Source organism: Chamaea fasciata, unplaced genomic scaffold, assembly GCF_029207755.1.
Source record: "Chamaea fasciata isolate MVZ Bird 193981 ecotype frontalis unplaced genomic scaffold, bChaFas1.0.hap1 SCAF_3, whole genome shotgun sequence".
NCBI classification, from domain to species: domain Eukaryota; kingdom Metazoa; phylum Chordata; class Aves; order Passeriformes; family Sylviidae; genus Chamaea; species Chamaea fasciata.
Window position 1 is genome coordinate 89,555,805 of NW_027094088.1, and position 24,927 is coordinate 89,580,731.

The 24,927-nt window shown below is 38.4% G+C and overlaps 1 protein-coding gene across 1 annotated transcript in view; it reads left to right on the forward strand.

Moving 5' to 3' along the window:
- The first annotated feature begins 1,299 nt into the window (after positions 1–1,299).
- LOC136287536 (collagen alpha-1(XXI) chain-like) overlaps positions 1,300–24,927 on the forward strand; it is a 30,976-nt gene continuing 7,348 nt past the window's right edge. Inside the window, exons 1-3 of the mRNA XM_066180317.1 lie at positions 1,300–1,388; positions 4,146–4,207; positions 24,041–24,592. Of these exons, the coding sequence (XP_066036414.1) occupies positions 1,300–1,388; positions 4,146–4,207; positions 24,041–24,592 (703 nt within the window). The remainder of the gene's footprint in view (positions 1,389–4,145; positions 4,208–24,040; positions 24,593–24,927) is intronic.

Sequence of the window (24,927 nt, forward strand, 5' to 3'; positions counted from 1 at the left end):
TAGCCAAACTAATTACAGAAATAGCTGACTGAAATGAGTCTGGGTGACTTTCGTCCCTTACCTCCATTACCTGGAGTTTTTTGCTGCTTTGCTCAATATTCTTTTATTACATTATTCTTTGTATTGTTCTTATGAATTTAAACGTTAATTATATTAAAAATTCTTTGCTTTCAGAAATTAGCTTCCCTGTCCAAAAATGGATCACTTAAGGTTTTTGAACATCCCTATTTTATGAGTGGGAACAGACAAGATCTAACCTGGCTTTCTAGATGATTTGTTACTATTTGTACTGTGTTCTGCCCTTAGTATTTGGAGAGGCATTGAATAAAGCTGATTCAATTTTTCCAGTGTCTCTTTATGAAAAAAGAGACCCTTTCAATACTCTTAGTAATCTGTTTTATTAACTTGTCTTTGTTTCTGCCTTTTTTCTCTTCTTTGAGCTGACATGACCAGAGCTGAGCCCAGTAACCCTGCTGGAGACATGCTGTTCCTGAGGCATCTTCTGCTCTTCGCTTCTCAGCTGCTTTCCATCACACCCACAGTGGCGTGACAGGCTAGAATGCTTGAAGTAACCAAAATGTGCCTTATAAAATGTCTTTCATTTGTTTTTTCTGGTTTGTTGCTCTGGACCCCATCAGAGTTTCTCTGAATCATCTCAAGGATGCTTTTTGTCAGGGCACAGCAGTGGGAGCTCCCCATGGAGGGGTGGCCAGGATCAGCCTGGCCTGCCCCACTGCCCCAGCACAGAGCAGAGTCCCTGCACATCTGGTACCTCCCTGGGAATGGGCTGAGGCCAGGCTGGGCCCTGGGCCTGCACTGGGACCCAGCTGGATGAGGCCCATGGCCAGGTTGGGCTGGGCTGTGGCCTCACGGGGACAGGGGCTGACGGCCCCGGGGGCTGACATGGGGGCTCAGCTGTGGGATGGACTATTGGTGTTGGGAGCCCTTGATACATTTCAGAGCTTCACTGATCCAAATTTAGTGTTGAAAACGCGTGAAATCTACCCATTAGCGCAGTAGCGGGTATCGGAAGCATCCAAAAATGTTGGGCTTTAGGGAGGGTGGGCCTACACAGGCTGGAAGGCCAGCTTTGCCATCTGTCCCAGTGTGACAGTCACAAAGAGACTGCCTGAGAGTTTAGCTGCCCCAGTTACCCAAACCAGCGTGGCCTCTAGAACCAGTATTGTGCGATAGAGACGCGTGTGCTTGAGCACCCCGTGGTTCTGCAGCACTTCCATGGCTTGCCTGGCCTGCAGTGTGTCGGGCCGCAGGGTTTGCTGCCTGATGTGCATTCTCTGCATGGAGAATCCAGTGCAGCTGCTCGAGCACTGCTGGTGGCAAAGCTCAGATCTTTGGATTGAAGGTGGCTCCACCAGCCAGGTCTGCTTGTAAGTAGCTAATGCTTCTCGTCTCGAGTAAAATTTAGGGTAAGCAGAATATTGTCAAGAAGATTGCTACACCATGGCAATACATAACTGCTTTGTTGAATAAAAGCAACCCCATAATAATCAAGGCTTGATGTTTCATCCCTGCCTTTGCCCATGAAAATAGGCTGAGCCCTTCAAGCCTTCTGTGTTCCTTCATTTAGAACTGGTCTGGCTGTGGAAAAACACAGTATAGGGTAGAAGAAAACTTAGGCCTGTGGGAACATAGAAAAAAACGTCTTGAGGGTCTTATTTCCTCTCTTTGGTTTCTGTAGTACTTGGGTACTGTGAGACTTACAAAAGAAACTTTTCCAAGTTACTACTAACCTGCACAGGCATTGTTTTAAAGCAGTGCTGACTGATTTAGCCTTCAAGGATAGATGTCAGGCACACTATTCATGATTAACAGCAAATAGAGACCAGGGAGATGAGCAGTGTTGGTCATACTGAATGATACTATGAGTGGAAAGGAAAGTACAAGGTAAATAAATATGTGTCAACCTTTTGGAATTATGTGTCATTTATATAATTTCAGTGTTGAGTAATTTATATAATTTCAATGTTGAATAATTGATCTTTTTATCAGTGCGCTTCATGCTGTAGTAAAACAGGATTTAAACAGTGAGAAGTTAATAGCTGCTCTAAGTAAAACTCACAGGCACTGGAAGGGACCCACTCTGTAACTGAGAACATGCAGAAATTGCAGGGAGGTTTGTTTGAACCTGATGTGGTGCAAAGTAAAACTATCATTCATGACAGTGAGATTTGTGTTTTTCCTTGAATTTTCTATCTATTCAAAACAAACTGTTTAAGTGGTATTAAGCTGGTATTAGCACATAGGAAATGTACATTTCCACCTTGTGTATTTGTGTGGCTTTAAAGCCGCTTCATAATTCAGATTTTTGTATTCTAAGATTTTTCTCACTCCTGTCGTTAGTTCTGGTAGCTTGCTCTGAAGCTCTAGTTTGAACTAATAACGGGAAGGGGCTGGAGGCTTCTTAGTAATGACAGAAATGAATACAGGTGTGGGAAAATGAGCAGGTTGTGGAGATCACAGCGGGTAAGACAAGGAGGGACTGGGATGAACTGCAGGTCCTCTGGGGCAGGAAGCGTTCAGGAGTGGCTGCAAGGGCCCTTCGGCTGTGGGACTAGTGGTGGGGGTCTTCTGGCAGCTGACAAGGGGACAGAGGCATGAGTAGGGCTTGGCATTTTTAGGGCAGGGAGTGTTGGCAGAGATTTGTGGCAGCAGGGTCTCTTTTATTCCCTCACCCTTTCCATCCAGCCCTGTTCTTCTCATTGTCTCTTTTACTGTCTTTTATCACCTCTGCAGTCATCCATTTTTGCTCAAGCCAACGTTTTTTCTTTTCCTCTTCATTGCCCCCTGCCAATCCCTCCCAGGCTTTGGGAAGTGGGCTGGGTCACTTGTTTTGGCTGTGGGGAAGGTGATTAAGGGAGGTATGAAGAGCGGTGAGGGGCCTGTGCAGAGGTGAAGACAACACTTCAGTAACCTTTTAGAGAGAGATTTACTCCTTCTGGAGTTCTGCATGACCTGAGGGATGTCTGGCGGAGAGGTACAGAGAGTCTGCCTCACATGCACTTAGTCTCTGTCCTTGGAGATGGTGATAGAGTACTGTGTAAGTAAGTGCTAACCAGTGGTTCAGGATGTAGCTCTGCCATTCCCATCTTCTTTAGCATAGGTAAAATCTGCTGTGGAAGTGGGCTATGTGCTTACAAGTGTGCAGGTTTGTGAGTGTAAAAGATGTTGAATGAAGAAGTGATCATTGGATTTTTGAATGTTTTAATTAGGAAGTTAACCTTATCTGGAAGGGCTTGAAATGTAGAATATACACAGCTGTATATGTGCTGTGCAATAAAACTTGTAGGGTATTTAAAAATATTTTTATCTGTTGAATATGCTAGAAGAGTGTCTGTACCCAAGCTGTCTTTGAAAGGGAGAAATTGAGTTGTCAGAATGAAGAGTTCCCCATCTTCTGTGGTTGGAGTGTATATTAACAGTGCCATTTGATTAGCTCAGAACTATTTTGTATATTTTAAGGACTGCTTACTCCACTCAAAGCCCTGTATCTTTTTGCATTTAGTCCAGCTTACCAAATATACAATATTGATTTGCGTTATCCGAACTGAAAGTTCTTTTTCCTTTTGTATAAATCTTCAGAGCTGTGGTGATGTTAAAATGTGTCCTGACTTGCCTGAACTCATTTTTATCCTACATAAACAGAAAATGGAAGAAAAAAAAAAGCTCTGAGCTCTGGTTTGAAATTAAGCCAACAATTTTTAAAGCATGCCAGCTTGTATTTTCCAAAATATAGCAATCTGTATTTTCTTCATTAAGTAAAGATTTCCAAAAGTTTTCTTTTTAGTCAGAACTGTTTCAGCATATAAAAATGAATCCAATTAAGGTGTCTTGAAGACACATAAATGAACTGTGCTGCAGCTGATATTGCAGCAGGAGTACATCTAGGCATAGCCTTTAATAGACTTGGGAAGTCTTGTCAAAAGTACCTTGTGCTTCTTTTGGTATCAGTAGGTAATTCCAATTCCTAACCCCTTATAGGCTCCCTAATTCCACAAGAGTTTCCAGGATCGTGTATCTTGAGGTCTAGATAAATTTGCATGGTTGTATTAAGAGTACAATTTATAAAAGTATCAGATTATTGTGCTCAGTTTAAAATTTGTGGTATAACCCTTGCTTCACTAAAGTGCGCAGACTTTCGCCAGACAAGCAGATGAGCTGCCAGCAAGCATGATGGACTTTATAGACTGTAAGTGTAATACATACATTTGAGGTAAGCTGTATAAAGTGGTATGTAATTCTTTTCCTGATATTGGACACTGAAAAGGTCCAAATTATAGGTGCAATTAGAAGAGTACTGCCCTCGATGTCCTCAAATACACACACACACACACACACACACACACACATATATATATATATATATATAAGTCTTTTAACCACCTGGGATACCCTGGCTGGCTCTCTTGGAGCTGTGGCCCCAAGAGACTCCATTGGACAGAGATGTAAGCAAGGTTGTTTAAACCTCTTTAGTTGCAACCTTCCTTGACCACATCAGTTCCTCCTTACTTGCATTTGGGATCTAACCCTGGTTTTCTCCCTTTTCTCATTGCAAATAGAAAAGATAGAATATTATTCCCAGTTGATTAAAAAGGCAGAAGAGAAAATAAACGGTGTAAGCTTAGCTGTGGTGTCCCGTGTGGAGAAGAGGAGGCAGAGACGTCTGTGCAATGCTTACAGGGTGGGTGAATTATGCAGAACATGGCTTGACAGAAGAAGTGGAAGTTGACCATGAAGAACTGTTAGTATTGTGAATTCACTCCTTTCTCAGTTGTGGGCAATGTTTCCAAAAAAGCATTCTTTGGGAAAGTGGCTCTGAGATTAGACTTTATGCCCAAGGCAAAAACCCAGGGGAAAGTTACATAATGCTGGACTTCCATTTTATCAGAGGTTTGATTACCCATGGAAAGTGGACGTGGGAGTCTCCAGCTCTTAAATTCTCGGGCTTGATAGCATAGGACTGTAAAGGGTAAAGTAGATCACTCCTGGCAAAATGTAAGCTGCACTGAATGTCAGTGTCTTGGTAAGAAGCCATGTGCCTTCTTTTCCCAAGTGGAATGGTATCTACCTAGCTATCGCATTTTGCTTAAGAAGTTTCCATTAGGAGGGAGCAGAACTGGGTGGGTGAAAGTCAGAGAACTTTTGACATACACCATGACATTCTCTGTCAACTCATGGGAAAGAACAACATAGAAAAGTGCGGCCAAGAACATTGGTGTTAAAGTGCAGCCCTTCATAGCAACTGAAGTGAAACTCTGTGTGGAAATATAATAATACAAAGTGTTAATATGTTGAAGGGAATTTTCCAAGACAACCCTCATAATAATCTTTCCTACTGAAAAGAAACTGAAATTCTCACCTACTGAAAAGAAGTCTTTGTCTTTCAGAAACTGTCATTTGCAGAGAAAGTGAGCATCAAATGGCAAGCCTAAGCAAACCAACTAAATTAATTAAATGGCTTTTTGAAAAGCTCTGTCTGGAAGTTAAGAGAGAGAAAAATGAGGATATAATGGCAATTAGGATACCTGGAAGCATTTTTTCCTATCCCTGAAAAGTAAAATTGAGAATTCTTCAGGTCTTATGTAGAAAGACGCCAGCCATGAAAAATCAGTGATGATAAAATGTATCTAAATGCTGGCAATATATTAAACTGTGAAAAATATGCCCTTGAAGTACAATAGAAGAAAAAATGATAAAGGAAGTTTTTTGCCATTTTACTACCATGGAAAAGAATAAGGGGTAGGGAAGGGGAGGAAGATCTGCTGAAGAGGAATAACAGCAAATTCTTTTTAGAGGTCCTAGACAATGGAGGTTTATGTTTGTTATTCCCTGGTGAATTTTCAATGAGGAGAAAGGAATGTAATTGTATGCCCCTGTGATTAAGTCCATTTGCTGTGCAAAGGGGCCCACATGGCCATGGCACGCTCGTGACTGGGCTGAAATGAACATTGACAAGTTTTGCCAAAAAGGGAAGGGAAGCCGGAATGCAGAGGATTTCATTAAAGAGCTCAAAAGAGAGGACAGCTGCACCTAATTTTCAGAAGCACATAGTTGTCTTCGAGGAAGCTAAGCAGTACCAAGAATAAAGATTAATTCTTATTTCCTAAAGAGCAAAGACATTCCATTTATTTTATCTCTTGTTTTCTTTTCTGATCTGGATTTAAATAAGGTATCTGCCCTCAGAAGAGGTGTTTCTAGCACAGGAGAATTTCTTTGTGCATGCATAAGTATACCTACTAAGTACTCACTGTAGTATCAGTAGTTCATGGTTTGATGGTACCTCTCAGTAGTAAGGAAAAGGCATTCAGCAAAACCATCCTGGAGCTGTCCAATACAGAGCATTTCCTTTGAGAAAGACCTGGTTTTCTCTGTTCTTCAACACTTGACCACATGCAGTTTGGATTTGTTTCATGGTCACTGTATGGGATTTTTAAATAGATCTGGGTGATACATGTCTCCTACTCCTGCAGAATTACTTACAGGATGCCTTTGAAAAGTAGGGCAACTGCCGGCAATGAAATCTTACTCAGAAGTCAAAGAGCTGCAAAAATTCTGCTAACTGGTGGTTTTGTTCTGAAAACTGCTACATTAATACTACGCTAGAACTCAGGCGTTGATGATTGACACCTGAAGTAAATATGTAATCACTTTAAATCATTTACAGGTTTTCTTCTTTGAATAAATAGGAAGTAGCTTTTCTCTCCTGAAAATGAATGGGTCAGGATGTTGAAAATATTTTGATACAATGGAAAATATTAATAATTATTGTAATTGTTATGAAATAGTCCTATGTCATTTGTGACACAGACGTTTTCATGCTTTTTTCCTGAATTTGTTATTTTCTAGTTTTTGTTGCTTATACCTTTTTCACTAGTTGATGTTTTCATGGAAGCTTAACAATATGACTGAAAACAAACTGGCTTTCTGTATTTGTATGTATATGCACTTTTTTCTTCTTTAATACTATCTGAGAACCAATTATCATGTACATAGAGTTCATCTTCAACAAGTTAATTCCAAAACATACATGACAGAATTTGATTTTAAAGTGCCAAAATATAAAGCAGTGCTTATGTATTATGATACAGTTGCTAGTTGTTGTGGCTAAATTATAGCTAAGTTATGTGAATTCCCATGAATTATATAGCCCAAGAAAGAACCGAGATGTAATCACACATTTTGAAATAAGGCTCAGAGACAAGAAAATCCATTTTAGTAAGAGTGGTTCTATTTCTTATAGTTTAAGTAAGAGAACAGTATATGATACTATACACACCATCTTTGGCTCTTGATACTATACCAAAGATTCCTCCAAAATACATTTTTTTAAAGGATATGATGATTATACAAAATGAGATTGTAAATAACCATATGAAATTATTTAGCCCATTAGTGTGGATTATCTAGAATTCACACACCACTTACATAATTACTGAGGTCTTAAAGTACCTTCAAATACCACAATTTTTGCAGTGGCAAATATAACTGCTATAAAATTACCCTGAATGAATTAATTTGGCATTCTCATAGGAGTCAATATTTCAGTAGTTTTGTATTTTGTAAACGTATTATCAATATTGGCGGAATAGAATTTCAAAGAATACTTCTTTTTGTTTCTTTTACATGAAAGGCAATGTTTGGTGGAGGTTTGACCAGTGCATATCATTCTGTAACTGGAAATAGAATAGCTGGTATTTAAAATTTTAAGTTATATGATGTAACATGTATGCCTATTTTGATGACTTCCTCATCTGTTTTGTTCTCAGGCCCAGTTGTACAGACAATGCTTTATTTATTTAGGCCTTAAGGCAGCAAATTACAGTCCAGGTGCAGATTTTATGATCCATTGAGATCACTATTCTTTTTTTTTTTTTTGAGTGGAAACTGCAGTCTATCCAGTCATTTCAAGTTGAAGAAGTCACATTCTGTTTGTACAATAGTTGGTTTTGTCTAAATCCACAGATGTTAGCTTTACAGCTTGCAGGTAAATGCTGTATTTATTTTTACATGTCTGTGTTAAAGTTTACATATTTTTTATATTTCAGCACAGGATGTAGACAATAACATACTTTATTAAAAATGAATCTCTCCCTTCGTATTAAATATTGAAAAAAATTCTCTATATTCTTTGGCAGAGGTAAGGTAACACTAGTATTGGCTTGTAGCCACTTAACAGCATCTTTAGGATGTTCCTCTTCAGGATGTCTCTGAGCAGAACCGGGGACGTGTCTCTCTGACACTCACTCAGTGGTGCTCTGTAGCACTGACAGCCAAGACATGTGGCAGAGGCTGTGCCTAACTCCAGGCTACCTTCACCAGCATGAGGTTGCCCCCTGGTACAGAGGCTTCAACACCTCTTGGTCATACTGTATTCTTACCTCTTGCCTTACTAGAGGACGTAAATATACAAATATAGCTTTATTGCATTTTTGAACCTGTCTTTTTTAAATTCATGTTAATTAGGTCTACTAAATTTTTTTCCGTGAAGAAAACTTCATAGACCAGGAAGGTCATATAAAAGGGACTATATTTAGAAACTCTTCACCTGGATCCACGTTGATTTCTTTATGTGTACGTTGTTTAACATAAATTATTTATTACTATATGTTTGATAAGTTCAGTATATAACTTTTTTCTCTTTTTTTTTTTCCATGTATATTAAATGGTTGTTCATGCTGCAGTCTTACTGTATTTTCAACAGTTTATCAATCCCACAATTTAAAGGCAAATAGATATTTTCTAGTAACACTCTAAAAATGAATCTCATCATCATGGTGAAAAAAATATAAACCAAGTTACTTTATGTTGGTTCTCCATAGCATAAATACAGGCGCTGATGAATCTCTAGATTTGGCTTGTACCACAACAAGAACCAGCAGCACCTCATTTTGTAACTAACTGCTTTGTAACTAGTACTTGTAAATTACGTGAAGCAAAAAATGTAAAAACTTGCTATTATTACCTCTAGCATCTTTTGTGTTCTGATGAAAAATGGTCAGACTCTTGGGAATGTTGGCAGACAGTTGAGAATTGCATATAATTAAAAAGGAGCACTCCCAAAAGGGAGGCTGCAGAACACCATGATCTGAAGAATCTGTGCTGGTAATGCTGTTAAACCATGGCTTTTCATTTACTGTAGGAAATACAAATTGACATTCATCACATGCATTTCTCTCCATAAGGCTTCTTTATGTAAGGTCAGTAGGACTGCATGCATAGTGCTTTTCTCCAACTGTATAATCCTTAGCTTCCAATGCCACAATAAACCCTAGAAACACTACAAGTGTTTGCTCTGAAATGCTGTAAGTGATGCTCAAATTGTTCCTTCTAGTATATAAATTCATCTTTTTAAATAAACAAACAAATCAACCTGAAATCTACCACTTTTCTAAGAGCATGAATTTGATATCAAAAAACAAATTTCATATCAATCTGAATAGCTCTGGAATATGTCTGAAAATGCATTTGGCATCTTTTGAAATGTCAAATTTCTGTCACAAATAGTAATGTATTCCTTTCACTTTTCTTTTTCAATTTTGTATTAAAAATTGTGATAATATAACATCTGGTGTTTTTTAAAATTTGTGGTATTCCTCTGAAAGCCGAATTCTACACCTTGTTATGCAAGAAAACATGACCTGTACTTTGTTCAGGCCTGTCTGTTACCATCAATATACTGAGTAAGCAACTTCCATAGGTCCTACTAAGTGCGCCATGTTGCTTTATTCATCCTTTTTTAAACTACATTGGTGACATTTCTTTATGAATTATGGAAAATAAGTTACTCGTGTCTTCTATACTTTGAGATATGGGAATTACTTCAGAAAAATTAATATGTGTTTTTGAAGGAAAAAATGTTTGCTATACTGCTTTGAACTCTACTAGCCGTTTAATTCACCAGTGGCTAATTTAGGCCAAGTTGGCTGATTCAGAAATGTGACACTGTTGAATTATTAAGAAATTCTAGGACCCTTCATGTCAAAAAGAAGCAAAAAGCAGAATTGTTTGCACTTTTCTCTTGAATAGAAAAGTTGCATGTGGAATGGCATAAAGGTGACAGAATAGAATCATAAAATTCTTAAGGTGAGAAAAGATCTTTAAGAACATCAGGTCCAGCTGTCGACCCAGCGCCATTACTATGCTGACCATTAAACCGTGTCCTCCATGGAAATTCTTTGCCTGCTTACTGTATGGGTTATAATATATAACCCATCTAATAAAATATGTAATCTCTCAGAATAGTCTGTGGTCGGTCTCCTGGTAAATAATATTTAACTGTTGCTCAAAAGTGGGAGGAAAGTGACTGATTTATTTCATTTCCCTGATGGGAACCTAAGAGATGTGTGGGTGATGAGTGCTTATGACAGTTTGGGATCACTGCTGAGTATAGTAGTAAGTCTAATGTCCTGGGGGCCAGACAATTCTCTAACCCATATGTTGAAAACTTCTTCATAGATGTAGAGTGGGAGGAAGGCATTTGCCTTCTTCCCATGAGTAAACTGGCAAGATGGAACAGGATGCAGCCTTCCACCCCCACTCCATCCTTGCAGTGCCAGCTTGCGGGGGGAATTGCCTGCCGTGGCAGAGAAATCATTTTCTGCAGTTTTGAATACTGAGATTTCTAAGAACTTCAAAGTGTAGAACAAACTTGCATGGTCCTGTCTGGTGTTATTGTAAAACCAGACAACTCTCAGTCTTGAAGGTAGTTCTCCTCACAATATCCTGGAGATTTAGGGTTGCACTCCCACTTAGACTCCCTCAGCCCCCAAGACAGTACTGACCAGGACTGCATGCATCTTCTGGACCCTCACTCCCCATACCACAAGAGTCCTCCAGAGTCCTTCAGACATCTGACTTTCCTCTAAGTTCTCTCTCAGTGACCTGTGGCAATGCTGACACCCCCACAAGGAGCTAAATTGCTTTCTTAAAGGCCATTCTTTAAATAATAAGAAACAGGTTTATTAGCAGACACTGAGGGATATCTAAAAAAAAAAAAGCAGCAGCACTTCTTAGATCATCCAGAATAATCATTTTCCTCAGTTTATTCTATGTTTGGGTTTTTTTGTCCTACTGTTGCACAGATAATCACCTCAATATGCAGTGTTGCTCCAAGACTGGGACAAAATAGAGCAGAATGTTTGGATGTGTGAAGTTGTACTGGGTTTGCGTGGCCAGGTTTTGATATTGGTGGGGGTTCCGTGGTGGCTTCTCTGAGAAGCTACCAGAAGCTTCTCCCGTGTCTACACGATCAATGCCAGCTGGCTCCAAGATGGGTCTGCAGTTGCTGTTGGCCAAGACTGAGCCCTTCACTGATGGTGGTAGTGCCTCTGGCATAATTTAGTTAAGGGGGAAAAACCTGTCCAATGGCAGTTGCAGCCAGAGAGAGGAGTGAGAGAACATGTGAGAGAATGAGCTCTGCAGACGCCAGGGTCAGTGCAAGAGGGGCAGGAGGTGCTCCAGGTGCCAGAGCAGAGATTCCCTTGTAGCCCATGGTGAACACCATGGTGAGGCAGCTGTACTCCTGCAGCCTGTGGAGGACAGAGGTGCAGAGGTCCATTCTCTTGGAGGACCCCACTCTGAAGCAGGTGGATACCTGAAGAAGTCTGTGACCCTGTGGGAAGTCTGTGCTGGAGCAAGCTCCTGGTAGCACTTGTGACTCCACAAGGGACTCACACTGGAGCAGTTAATGAAGAATTTTAGCATGTGCAAAGGACTCGTCTTGGAGGAGTTTGTGGAGCACTGTATCCCATGGGAGGGACCCCATGCCAGATCATGGGAGCCTTCCCCTGATGAGCAGCAGAGAAAACGTGTGACGAGCTGATTGCAACCCCCCATTCCCCATCTCCCTGGGCTGCTGGGAGAAGGAAGTAGAGAATTTGTGACTTAAGTTGAAGCTGGAAAGAAGGAAGGGCTGTGGGGAAGGTGATTTTTATGACATGCTTTTATTTCTTGTGATCCTACTCTGATTTGATTGGTAATAAATGAAAATAATTTTTCCCCTAGTAGAATCTGTTTTGACTGTGATGTCAAGTGGTAGTGATCTCCTCCTGACTTCATCTCAGCCCATGAACTCTTTGTTGTATTTTCTTTCTTCCTTCCAGCTCGGGTGGGGAGTGGTAGAGCGGCTTTGGTGGGCACCTGGCCTCTAGCTGGGGTCATTCCACCACAGAACTACAAGGCTTTTAAGTAGAAATAAGGAATTAATTTGGAAACTTACAATAACAAGCATGCTGAAATAAAAAAGCAGCTCCCTGTTGAGATGCCTACCTGGGACCATGGGAAATACTGGTGCTTTTTCTGTGTGAGAAAGTGATTTACAACATCCAGGAAGAACTTTATATGATATCTGCTGGCTTACTTCATATTTTTTTCTTAATGCTGTTTATCTTTATGAAGGTGAAAGCAGATAAATACACAGGAATCTCCTGCAGGAGGAACATCCAGAGACAAGGGTTGTATGGTGCTGGGCTGCTGCCCATCCTCCATCTTTGCAAAGCCTTCTTGATGGGGCTTTTCCATTCATTTGTTGCTCAACTCTGCTGCTACTTTGTCCTTAGTTGCTTGGTGGAGTGAATGAAACCGTGTGGTAGGACTAGGAAGGAATTTTATACTTCATAAAAGCAATAGAAATAATTGTCTACATATAACAGGCTGTAAGAATCATCACAGTTTAAAGAAAGTGAGCAGGATTACTTGCTGGAACATCTTTATTTTCTAGTCTTTTTGCAGGTGTGAAGCAGCTGGGTGTGGAAGTTCTGCATGGTTTTAATTTTTGCTTGGGATCATACTGATCTGGAAATGTGAGTATTTCTCAAAGTACCAAATTTTGGATATACTTGAAACAGCAAATGTTTATTTTCCTCTTTGAGTATGCATGTGCTAAAGTTCTTTCTTCTTCCCTCAAAAAACTGATTAAAATCTTAAGGGTTTGATTTAGCCCCACTGAATACAACTGTATTTCTTTCAAAGTTTTACTAGTCCAGGTCCTAAATTCCTCTAGAATTTCTACTACTTCCATTCCTTCAGCCATCATAGCCTCCTCTAAATGAATTGCCAATATTTTCAGTGAAAATAAGACTAAGTAAAAAAAGCAGTATCATTTTAAACCCATAGAATTGGAAAACCTAAAAATCCTTTATATCCATTTATCTTATATGATTCTTCTTGGCAGAGGCTGTGCCTAACTCCGGACTACCTTCACCATCACAAGGTTGCCCTCTGATACAGAGGCTTCAACACCTCTCGGTCATACTGTGTTCTTTTCTCTTACTTTACTAGAGGACATAAATATACAAATATAGCTTTATTGCATTTTTGAACCTTTTTAAAATTCATGTGAATTAAAGTCTACTTAAAAGTCTACTAAATTTTTTTCTGTGAAGAAAACTTCATGTCAGTGAGTTTGTATATTGTGAAAATATGTAAAATCAAATGTTTTAGAGGGCAGTCTACTTCATGATTCCTTTATATATAGTCTACAGTACTACATTAAATTGAATAAATATTCATTCTGCAGTGTAAAACAATGATATCAGATTTTGAAGCTTGAACAGATTGTTCAATCAGCTTTTCCTGTGGCTATGGATTTTTTAAAAAAGATTAGTCTGATTTGCCTGTAATTGAATTTTTCCAGAAATGATGGAAAAAGAGAGAGGACAGTTAAAGAATTGGAAAGGACTAGGCTTTGAAATGAAGTTTTGGTGCCTTTGGCTAAAGCAGGCGTCCACATCATTATTCTTATCCTCTCTAGCCTTAAACATTTCTTATACTAAAACAAATAATAGCATTAAGTATAATTTGTGGAAAAAACCAATTAATTACACTAACGGCCTTGCTGCTGAAATCCAAACCTGTTTGGAGGATAAAAAGGAGACAGAAAACTATAATTTCTATTTCTGATGCTGATCCTTATTTGCAGGAGGCAAAGAAAGCTCGCAGACTTACACTTTCCTTTACACAGTAAACTTATTTTAAATCCCCTCCTGTGTATTTATTACTGAATGTTTCTTGTTTTCATGGCAAATGTTGCAGTCATCACATTGCATATAACATTTTAGCTAAGCCAACCCTACCCTACCTTTTTAAAAGTGGAGAAGTAAGAAAGATGAAAAGAATATAAATGTAATGGGAAAAGAAAGAAGTGGGTGAGGAATTATTAGCAGAAATTTGTGTCTCATGTATGAGGATCTAGTTGAATCTGGTAGCACTGACAATGTTTAGATCCTCAGCTGTCTTGTTTTTCTGAGGACTTTGAGACCACAGCAGTAACTGAAGAGCAGTTTTGTGTATCTGTTGTCAAATAGGCATGATTCAAAAGTGGTCCTTTAATTGCATTAGTAGTTCTTACTTGGATTAATTCTATTTTTACATTGCCTTTATGATTCTTTTTATCAACACTCATTGTTAAAGATTGTTGTACTGATTTCTATAGTGGTTTCATTGCTAAATGATATATAATTTTATGTAATTATATATAATTTATATAATTTCTAGTTATTTCATTATGTGCCCTAATGATTGTTTCTCTTGTCACTGGCCCAGTTGAACTCTAAATTCCTTGGTGCAAACAAAATGTTCTCCCTAACTATTGTACCAGGTAGTAATTTCTATTATTTTTTTTTTCTCTTTTTTCTGTTTGGTAGCATAGATACTTACACATGTGCACAGTTGAGATTTCATATAGGAGTTGGTTGAAACATTTCTTGCGCAGACTCCTATGCAAGGTTAATTTCAACTGTTCCATTTGAGTGTCAGATTTTATCCTATTGATTAGCTGTTTTGTTTTTCTTGGGTCCATCCAAGGAGGGAAAGTTCTGTGGAATCTCAATATGCTTGATAAGAGAGATATAACAGCACAGGCTTTTCACAGACAGGATTAAATCATGGTTTCCAGGGAGATTTCAAATTCATTTGTTGTAGCCAGAAATCTGAGCTGCCAAGTGTGGTTACTTCCCTAAATTGCCCATTCTGTATTATTTCCCCCTGTATCAGTCCAGTAGTTCAAATGCAGTGGTAAGCCTCCTTTTTCTTTAACCCATAATAACGAATTGCTGGCTCCTGGCACAGCATCATCTTGGAGTGGGAATAAATCCAACAAAGTACAAAGTGCCAGAAGAAATTTGGTTTGAAACTACAAGTCTTCTGTGACTTCAGATGTTGGAGCATGAATACAAACTGTCTCTGCTGTAGACTGGAGGAACATGTGGGTTTGTGTGCTTTATTGAATCATATGAAAAATAAACAGTTAGCCCATCTCATTTAAGAGGATTATTTGCTTTTAAAAGTACGTATCATTACTTGGGTTATAATGTGTATCAACTGCTTACTTTAGTCTTCAGTGTATAGCACTGAACTTGGTATAAAGCCTTTATACAATTGATACAAAACCTTCTTTTCAAAATCTGCTGAGAAGATGATAAATTCTTTAGTCCTCTCTGCACTTTCACATAATCTGCATAATACTTTATACGTCATATATATAGCAAAGCTACAAATATGAAGGGTAATCTTAGCATGTTGTACTAATTCCCGTGAGTTTATTTTGTTTATATCGTATACCTCTAATAGTAGGAATTGTATTCATTTTGGAGAATGATTGCATTTAAACTACTGGTCCGCTGAATTTTTTTCTTACCTCTTCCTAAAATGTCTTCTGGAGTGAAAATTGAAGTGGTTTGCTTTATCAGTAATTTTGGCTGTGCTGTCTTGACTGTTAAGTCAACTATTTTTAATGAGAGATTTAAATTGTATCTGTGGCACAAATAATCGAAATATCAAACATTATCTTGGAGTAGTAGTTACTGCCTTTACTGAGTTTTGAGGGGAAAATACAAAATAACATCTGAACAGCAAAACAGATCATGCTAATGTGTACTTGAGGGATAATGGATGCAGATGAGACTGATTTCTGAAAATGCAGATGAGATATGATGTTACTGTTTCTCTGAGGTCTCCAATGTTCATTCATGTTCTTCACATGCTTGGACATTCATTTTCAGTTGCTTTGCCATCAGCTCTGCACAGCTCTCTGCAGCTGTGGTCTTTGTCTGCGTGCCTTTCCAGTTTTCCATGTGTTTCTCCAGCTGTTTGGAGATCCCTGTTTTTTAGTCTGTCTGCCAGGTAGGCTTTAGATTCATAGAGGGAAAGCAAGGAAAACTATTCCTTCTTAACCTTGCTTGCTGTTGTAAAAAGAAAGATAACTAAGGTGGTGGAAATGGGTCAGGTGGCCCAAGCAATGCCTGCTCTAGGCTTTTCTTTTCAAGGTAGTCCAGGCATTGCTTTCTGCTTGATTTCAGGGTAAGGAGATAAAATACCTGAAACTGTGCACTGTGTGTACTTTATATTGCCATGTATGCATATGTAGACTTTGTACAGCTGAGAATTACCCAGCGTTGAACAATTTTATAACGGATTTTTATCCTTGTTGCACTAATACTTACTATTAAAAAATGCAAAGAAAACCCATATGTGTAACTTAAACACCTAATTTTGTTTCTTGACCCCTTTTAATAAAACCACATCCTTAATCATATATTTAATGCTGTAGAAAACTCCTGGCATGAATGTAGTTATACTGCTGATTATGGCAAAGTTTTCTGTTCTAACATAGAAATAGAATGAAGTGATATGAGGGGAATACTTATGTACTTGTCACTTTTGGAGATTTTGTCTATTTTATTTTATCTATTTATAGGCAATCTTGCATTTATGTATGTGTAAACCAAACCTAAATTAATTATATCTTTACAGCCTCACCCTTCCAGGAAATGCTCTTATTTTAAATCTTTGCAAGTATAGCAGCCTCCTCATTTGTGCCCACCAAAAAAAACAAATGAATAGGAACAATATGTGGAAAACATGAATGCAGAATGGGATTGAAATCCAAGTGAAAATAAATACAGATTCAGATTAATTACTTGATGAAACAAACTGACTTAGAATAGCCTCATAGACTTTTTGAATGCATAGCACTGGTAGTAATAGGTAGAGTTAGAAATAAATAGATAAATGTAAATTGCCCTAACATTTTGTTTGCAAATCCCATTAATTCTGAAAGTGGAGGGAGCAAATAAAAAAAGTGGTGATGCAATATTGCATTATTTTTCCACATTACTTAATGCGTATTAATCAGGATTTTCAAGGTTCCTTTTTCTTTCTGCACAGTTCCTGTAGTATTCCATGAATTTTGAAACTACAAAGAATCTGGTGTATGTCCTTTTAGTCATTATTGTTGTAATGTCTTCATACTTGTCCCTTTGTATGCCAAACTTAATGATCTCTAGTTGAATTATGAGATGTTTATGCAGTGATGCAAGATGAGAGAAGTGTTAACTTATACTTGGAAAGCTAGCTAATATATATAACCTTTAGTCTGGCTCTTTTCTCAGAATGCTGGAAAAGGTTAAAACCCTCCTGACTTTCTTGTCAGGCAGTAACTAGCAGTTGGAAGAAATGAAGGAAGAAACTCTTCCTTTCAGTGTAGTTCTTCAGCAGGAAATCTTCATGCAGCAGAGAAGCCACGGTTATTGGTGAAAAATAATCTCTTTCTGTGAATTTGAGTAGTGACAAAACTTCACTGAAGAGCAAATGTTTTTGATTCTATAAGATTCCAAATTGCTCTAAATGGAAAGTTTCCTCAAAGGGTTCATGGAAAGAATAAATTGATATATTTGTCTGGGCACTGGAAAAATTGCTGTGGAAAGACTGCATCAATAAACTGCCCTTTAAGATGCGGAAGGTGCTGCTTTTAGGCATCATAAATGCAAGGTGGAAATACTACCTAACCCGCTTAGATGCATAAATTTTCTACTGAAAACTTAAATTGGATGTGAAATTATTCTGCTGTGCATTCAGAGGAGATGTCATTTGAACCTTTGTGCACTTCTGTGCAGCAAAGCTGTTCTAGGAATGCCTTTGCCATCTGTAACACACTGATAGTCTTGAATTTGTTTGAAAATCGAGTAGAGGCTGTTGGTTAAGTAATGGCTGTACCATATTTCCGCTGTATAGAAAACCTGAGTTCCATTCCCATCCCGGTCAGCAGAGTTCACTGGCCCTGTTGGTGCAAATGCTGCTGCACAGCGAAATTGCACTGCCCAGAAGAATGCAAGAAATAAGTTGCAGGAGCTGTCCAATTGGTAAAGGCTGCCTAAAATGACAGCGTGTGGGTCTGTTGCTCTGTCACCAGTTTCCCATTGAGTTTTCCTCCTGTGCACATCAAATAGTGAATGTGCGTGGAGGAGGCTATCACTTGTCTCATGCCCTCATAGTGTATCGGCTGATGCACCCAGGTTTTATTGTACCACCTTTCTCTCCTGCCTTCGGTGAAGACAGAAGTAATACTTGGTGAACTCTGCTCTGGAGAACAGGGTCTTTCTTACATTGCTACCTCATTCATTCAAGGGTCTGATGTTTAGTAGAACTGCTAGGACCTTGCCTTTTGTGTACTCTCAGATGCAGAGAAATTTGCCTGAGTCTTGATGCAAATCAGTCAGAAATATTGTTTGTGCTCTACTGCCCCTCATTTTGGGAGCTCAGAGTAGAAGCCTTTACATAAGCTGTTTGTTTTCCCTCTCTCTGCGATAGGCTGTTTTTCCTTAGAGGACTAACATCCCTTTTGCTATCAGACTGGCATGTAAAATACCAAGATAAAAAGCATACAGTGGAAAGAATGGCCATAATGAGTCACACTAAAGGTCCGCCCAACCCAGTATCCTGTCCCAGTTAATACCTCATTAAATCTTGTGGCTTTAATTTAAACAATTTTGTGGAGTTGGGAGATAACCAAAGGTTTGCTCCAGCCACCCGATACATCACCAGACTTACAAAGCCTGGGATTGGTTGTGGAGCTCTGTCCCTTTTAAAGTGGAAAAAGTAAAGAACTATGAGGGTGCCTTGAAAAATACAATAACATGTATTTCTCCACTAATACTGTAGTGCTATTTCTCCACTAATGCTCTCTCAGTCTGCCACCCTTTACTTGAGCTGGATGCAACATCTGTGTATTTATCTAGTAACCCTGTATGAATTTCTGCTACATCAACTTCCACATATTAAAAGTGGTTTGGTATAATTGAGAAGTAGGAAAGCAGCTCTGTGTGTTTTCCTGGTTATGTTTGGTAAAAACACAAACTAATCACTAGGGATAATTTGGAAAAAGACAGAGGCCGAAAGTTTTATTTAAAATATTCATTCATGGGTTGGGTGGTGTTTCTGTAAGAGTCAAGCACACTATCGTTGCCTGTTTAATAACTACTGTGTTGACAAGATACAGCAGCTGGGTCTCTGGAGTTGTTGGTTTGACATCACTTTCGACTGTTAGAAGTGCAGTGCTGTAATATTGTTTCCTTTCTAGTAAACTGAGCATTGGAATCCTCATTATTCTTTTGGTTTATACTTAATATGAAATTCTCAAGTACAGGCTTTGTTGAAAATGAAATAGAGGATTGTCACAAATGGAAAAGATGATCTGTCAAGGGAATATAGTTGGTTCTGTGAATCAGATAAGCTTGTTTTGACAATTATTTTACTGATTCCTTTTAAGGAGTATAAGTTGGACCATGGTTTTCACCAGAAGAAATGTTGCTGTAATGTCATGTTTTTCCACATTAAAGACATGCACTGAAGGCTGCTGTAGCATTCCTGATGCCTCTCTGTACCCCAGGACAGCCAGCAAATGTTGCTTTAGCATGTACCTCTCCCACAATGAAGCATTAATGTTTCTGTGGAGCAGCTCCTTCCCTGGAGGCACAGAGATTCTTTGCAGGCCTCTGCTTTCTTCTTCCCCTTCTGAGCATCTGCCTCTTTCCTGTAACTTCTATCATTCCAGCAGATCTGGGAGGCTCATCCCTGCAGGTACCAGTGGGTGTGTGCTTGCTGAACGATGAGCAGAGGTGAGAGGGCACGGTGCAGTTTAAGGAAGGCAATTGTGGTTTCTGCAGGATTGGTGTAAGGGGAGCAGTGCCAGCAAGTCGGATCCCAGTGTCCGCACCTGACCGGAGTATCTGTGCTCATGACACAGCACACATTCAGTTCACATTCAAGGCAGTGCATTGCTAAAATAATTTATTTTTTAGTTTAGTATGCTGTTTTATTTTAATTAAACAGTTACAGCATTTATGTTAGCTGGCCCTGTACTCACTTTTTAGTGAAGACTGATAGCAGTGAAATTAGTTGCTTGTTTTTGATTTTCCTTTTACGTAAATTCTCTGTGTGTTACATAAATAGCCATTTAGACAATCACAGAGGTGACAAAGAGCAAAGCTTAGTTAATGTTCTATTTTATAACTAGTCGATGTGCTATTTTGTTCCATCTTCTTTTACAAACCTATTCCTTACGATTTTAATTTTTTAATTTAACTTTTTATATTTATTTCTCTGGGTTGTTTGTTGGTGGGAGGAATCAAAAGGGTTTTATAGTTTTTGAGGGTCAGCCTTGTGCTTTTTTATAGGTATATCAGCCCTCTGTACTGTAGTTTATCTGGGTTTTTTCAGTTATAGGCTGACATTTTTCTGATATTCCAAAAGCATGCAGTTGTCCTTCAGTCACCTGCTGTTCAAATTTCCACATAGATTTAATTTCACGTGTTAATTCTTTGATATTGCTCAATTTGGTCTCATGAGAGACATGTTTTACTCTACAGTAAATGCTTGCCACAGAAAAGGCTGGAAGAGATTTTAGAATGGTCTATTGTACAAATCACCAACAAATCAAATAATTTATATAAATTGTCTACCTCTACTATGGTAATTTTTTTTTTCATTTATCACAGGCCTAATACTTACACAGTTTCATAGTTTAAAATAGATCCTTTTTCAAATAGCTGGAGTAAAAAACTGACACTTAATCTGTTTGAACGAAGGTGGTATCCCACTATTTGTGTAGCAGAGGGAAAAGTGGATCCTGTGTCCTATCCCATAGACCCCAAGGTGTGTCTGATTTTTTACAAGTTTTGACACAAGGTAATATGAATAACAGAATATGTCTCTACGTTGCAATTATCTGTAATCTGAAGGAGAGATCTAATAACAGAATAATTATGGTTCTGCTTTATTAACTTCGGGGAATTACATTAGGTGGGAGTAGCATTTCCTGGAAGTTGCCTTCTCTGCAGTGAAATGAGTTCACCCTGAAAATTGCATTTTACATTAAAGGATGAGATAAGAGAATATGAAAGAGATTCAGCATACTTTCTTTCATAGTCTTAAAATGAATGAATCTCTAATACAGTACTCCAAAATGTATCTTTTACCACTATGATACTATATTTTTCAATAAACACAATGAATAAATATATCTTAATTAAATAAATTAGTCAAATAATTTTTAACAGCAATATGGGACCAAAATTGCATGTTTGCTTGACGGGGTTTATATTTCATAAACCATGATAGCAAAGGAGACATAAACAGAGGGAAAAAAAATGTAAGTTGAAGATGTGTGTATTTTATGTAATCTTGTATGTTACAATACACTGTCTGCAGGGCTTGGCTCTGCTGGGAAAGGGTTGGGGCTTGCTGAGACCCTGACTGCTGGTGTCAGTCTCAGTCCTGGGGCAGAGGAGTGGGAATTGTCCCAGACTCCCTGAAGTAGCTAGGTGTGTGGGTTGAGGCTGAAGTAGCACCTCCCCACCAGTACCTGATACGTAAACACTTGTCCTATTTTGGATCTTTTGGTAATGTCTTTTGATAATGGCTACAGAGTGGGATAGTGGGATAGTGTTTGGACAAGTGTGACTAGGAATATAAACTACTTGTGAATGGGCCTAGCAGGAGAAGTGTATAAATGCACCTTGGTGAAAACCGAGCTTCCACAACAAGGCTGGTGAATGTTGTTGAGTTTAGAAGCTCAGTTTTGGGTTTACATGCCTGTCTGACACTTTTGAAGTTAATGGTTCATTGCAGGGTGGCCACGTCTGGTCTTACAGTTTCAATTCAGGGATGTTCCTCAGACACAGTTTTTAAACTGCAGAAGCTTGGATTTTTTTTTGTAATATAATAACACTGTATTTTCTTTTCATTTTTCCCCATCTAGTTTTGTATCAAGACCTTGAGAATAAAATACACATGGCACAGATTGTAACATTTTTTCAGATGCTGTTAGTTCTGCTACTTCATGATTATATCTCAGCTGAAGATGGCGAAACAAGAGCAAGTAGGTCTTAATTTTTGCATTTCAGATAAGTGCAGCTTCAAAGCATGCCTCGAATTTTTAGTATCAATTTTGGTGCTCACATGTACCCTTCTGCTGATGGTGATTTTATTCCATTATAATTTTCCTTGTGACAATCCGAAAATTTATGAAAAATAGCTTAAATATCTTATTTCTTCATTAGAAATGGAATGTCTTTCTTTGTGTCTTGGAAATGCCCAAGGGGGTAGATGGAACTGTAAAGCTTCAGTTTTGATTTAAAATGGAGTCTTGATTTTCATTTGTATTTTCATTGCTGCAGAACTCACGTTCTGAGTACCTTAGTGTTATGCGAGAAACTAAATGAGGAAGAATGAAGGTTCTGTGAGAGGAAGCCAACTTCAGTTCTGGGACATACCTTCTTCCACATTCTTCAAAATTAGCATCTCAAACCCCATCAAACCATTTTTATACTCTCTGGTTTACAGAAAAGAAAACATTAAAGCAAAGTAGCTTTCCTAAAGAAAAAGTGACTGAACTTAAAAATTGTAGAAGACTTGCCTCTAGCCACAGTGACACTTCCAGGGTAGATCTTTTTCCTCTAGTTTTGCTCTCAATCCAGATATTTTCAGTATTTCACCACAAACCCCATAAAATTCCTGTTTATTTTCAGTCTTCCTGCTCTAAGAGTATCCATCAAATTGAATACTCTGCTTCTAGCAGAGTCTAATGATGAGTTCCTCCCAACTGAATTTACTCTATGATTCATATCCCTGGACCACTGAGCGATGCACTCAGCGTGCCCCTTGCTCCTTCTTGCCGGTGTCTTCTCTTCACCACCACAGGCATTGCAAAAGCATTTCTCCAGCAGATTGTGGTCACTTGCTTGCAAGGAAGGTGAAATCTTGTCTTGACGAAAAGCATCTCTAGGCCAATTTCAGGGTAAGACAAAGCTCTCATGCCTGTGGTGGAGCTGCAGACTTTCAGAAAACAAAAGGACAGTAAGCCCCATGACCTCCTGTGCCATGAGATCAAAATAATCTCTCCTGCTTTTGGCTATATCCTTGGCATCTCATGTGTCAGCTGTCAAATCTTCTTTCACAGTCAGTGGAAGGGGATTCTCTCCTTTAGAAAGTTATTCCCTTCATCTGAAAATGGGCATGTAGTATGGTTAGGACTTTTCTGTGGATATGCTTGTGTCTGTCAGTGGCCTATAGTTGGCAATTTAGTTTAAAAACTCAGTTTATGACTACAGCTAGGAGAGCTGAATCCATGCCTAAGTCATCATGCACTTACACTGTAGTTATTAAATGCTTACATGATTCTATATTCTGGAGGTTGACCTCATTCACTGTATACTTTTCTTCTGTAAAAATTAGAATATGCTACCAGCAACATTCAATTGAGACTCAGGATTTTATACTACTAGTTCTGTAAATGCCATGTACCAGTGTCTGAAGTCAATTAAAATGTATTTGTAAGAGGATTCTGGAGTATTCAGGCCTTCCTCTGCAGTGTGCTTGGTTTGCTAACAAAAAGCAGTTTTTATGTTTATCCTCTCTGCAGATGAGATATGAAAAGACCCAATATATATTCCTCTTGATTTATTGAATAAAATGCAATCGCCAGCTAAGGAACTGAATTCCAGAAATTTTCATATTCATTCCTGGTGCTAATGTAGAAACCAGAGAATGGTGTGGCTTTCAGATACCAAGTTGGATCTGTGTAGCTTACACAAACATCGCTTGCCCTGATAAACTCTGCTAATGTTTTTTTCAGCTGAAATGTATTTGTCAATATAGATCCTAATATAAACACTGGTTGATAGGAAAAGCATTTACTGTGGAGGAAGAACGTAAAAGTGTTTATTAATTTTTTTAATTTTTTTTTTAGGTTGCAGAACTGCTCCAGCAGATTTAGTTTTTATCTTGGATGGTTCTTACAGTGTTGGCCCAGAAAACTTTGAAATAATTAAAAGTTGGCTGGTCAATATCACAAGAAACTTTGACATAGGGCCAAAGTTTATTCAAGTTGGAGTTGTCCAGTACAGTGATTACCCTGTACTTGAAATTCCCCTTGGAACTCATGAATCCACTGAGAACCTCATCAGGGAAATGGAGTCCATACACTATCTGGGAGGAAACACAAGAACAGGAAGAGCTATTCAGTTTTCCTTTGACCATCTTTTTGCAAAATCTTCACGATTTTTAACAAAAATAGCAGTTGTTCTCACTGATGGAAAGTCCCAAGATGAAGTCAAAGATGTAGCAGCAGAAGCAAGGAAAAATAAGATCACTTTGTTTGCAATTGGTGTTGGCTCTGAAATTGAGGAGGATGAACTTAAAGCTATTGCCAATAAACCTTCATCAACTTACGTATTTTATGTTGAAGACTATATTGCAATATCAAGAATTAAAGAAGTTATAAAACAGAAACTCTGTGAAGGTAAGGGATTATAAAGTATTTAAACTGTGCAAAATGTAGTTCTGTACACATATATTTTCAATTTCTCAAGCAGAATACATGATTAATGTAACCTAAGGGACCTGATACTCTCTACTTTGATCTTCTTTCTTCTTGATCTTCTTTGTGGAAATTCCTCCCAAAATGTTATTTTCTCTGTCAAACAAGGAGGCGTATTTGGGAAAGATACGGTGTTTTAACACAGTATGGGTTTAATTTCAATATTTGTTCTCTTGCCCTAAGACCAAATTTTTTTTCATTGATAAAGTTTAAAAACACTAAAATATTTCAGCAATTCTCATAGTGCTGAGAATCTA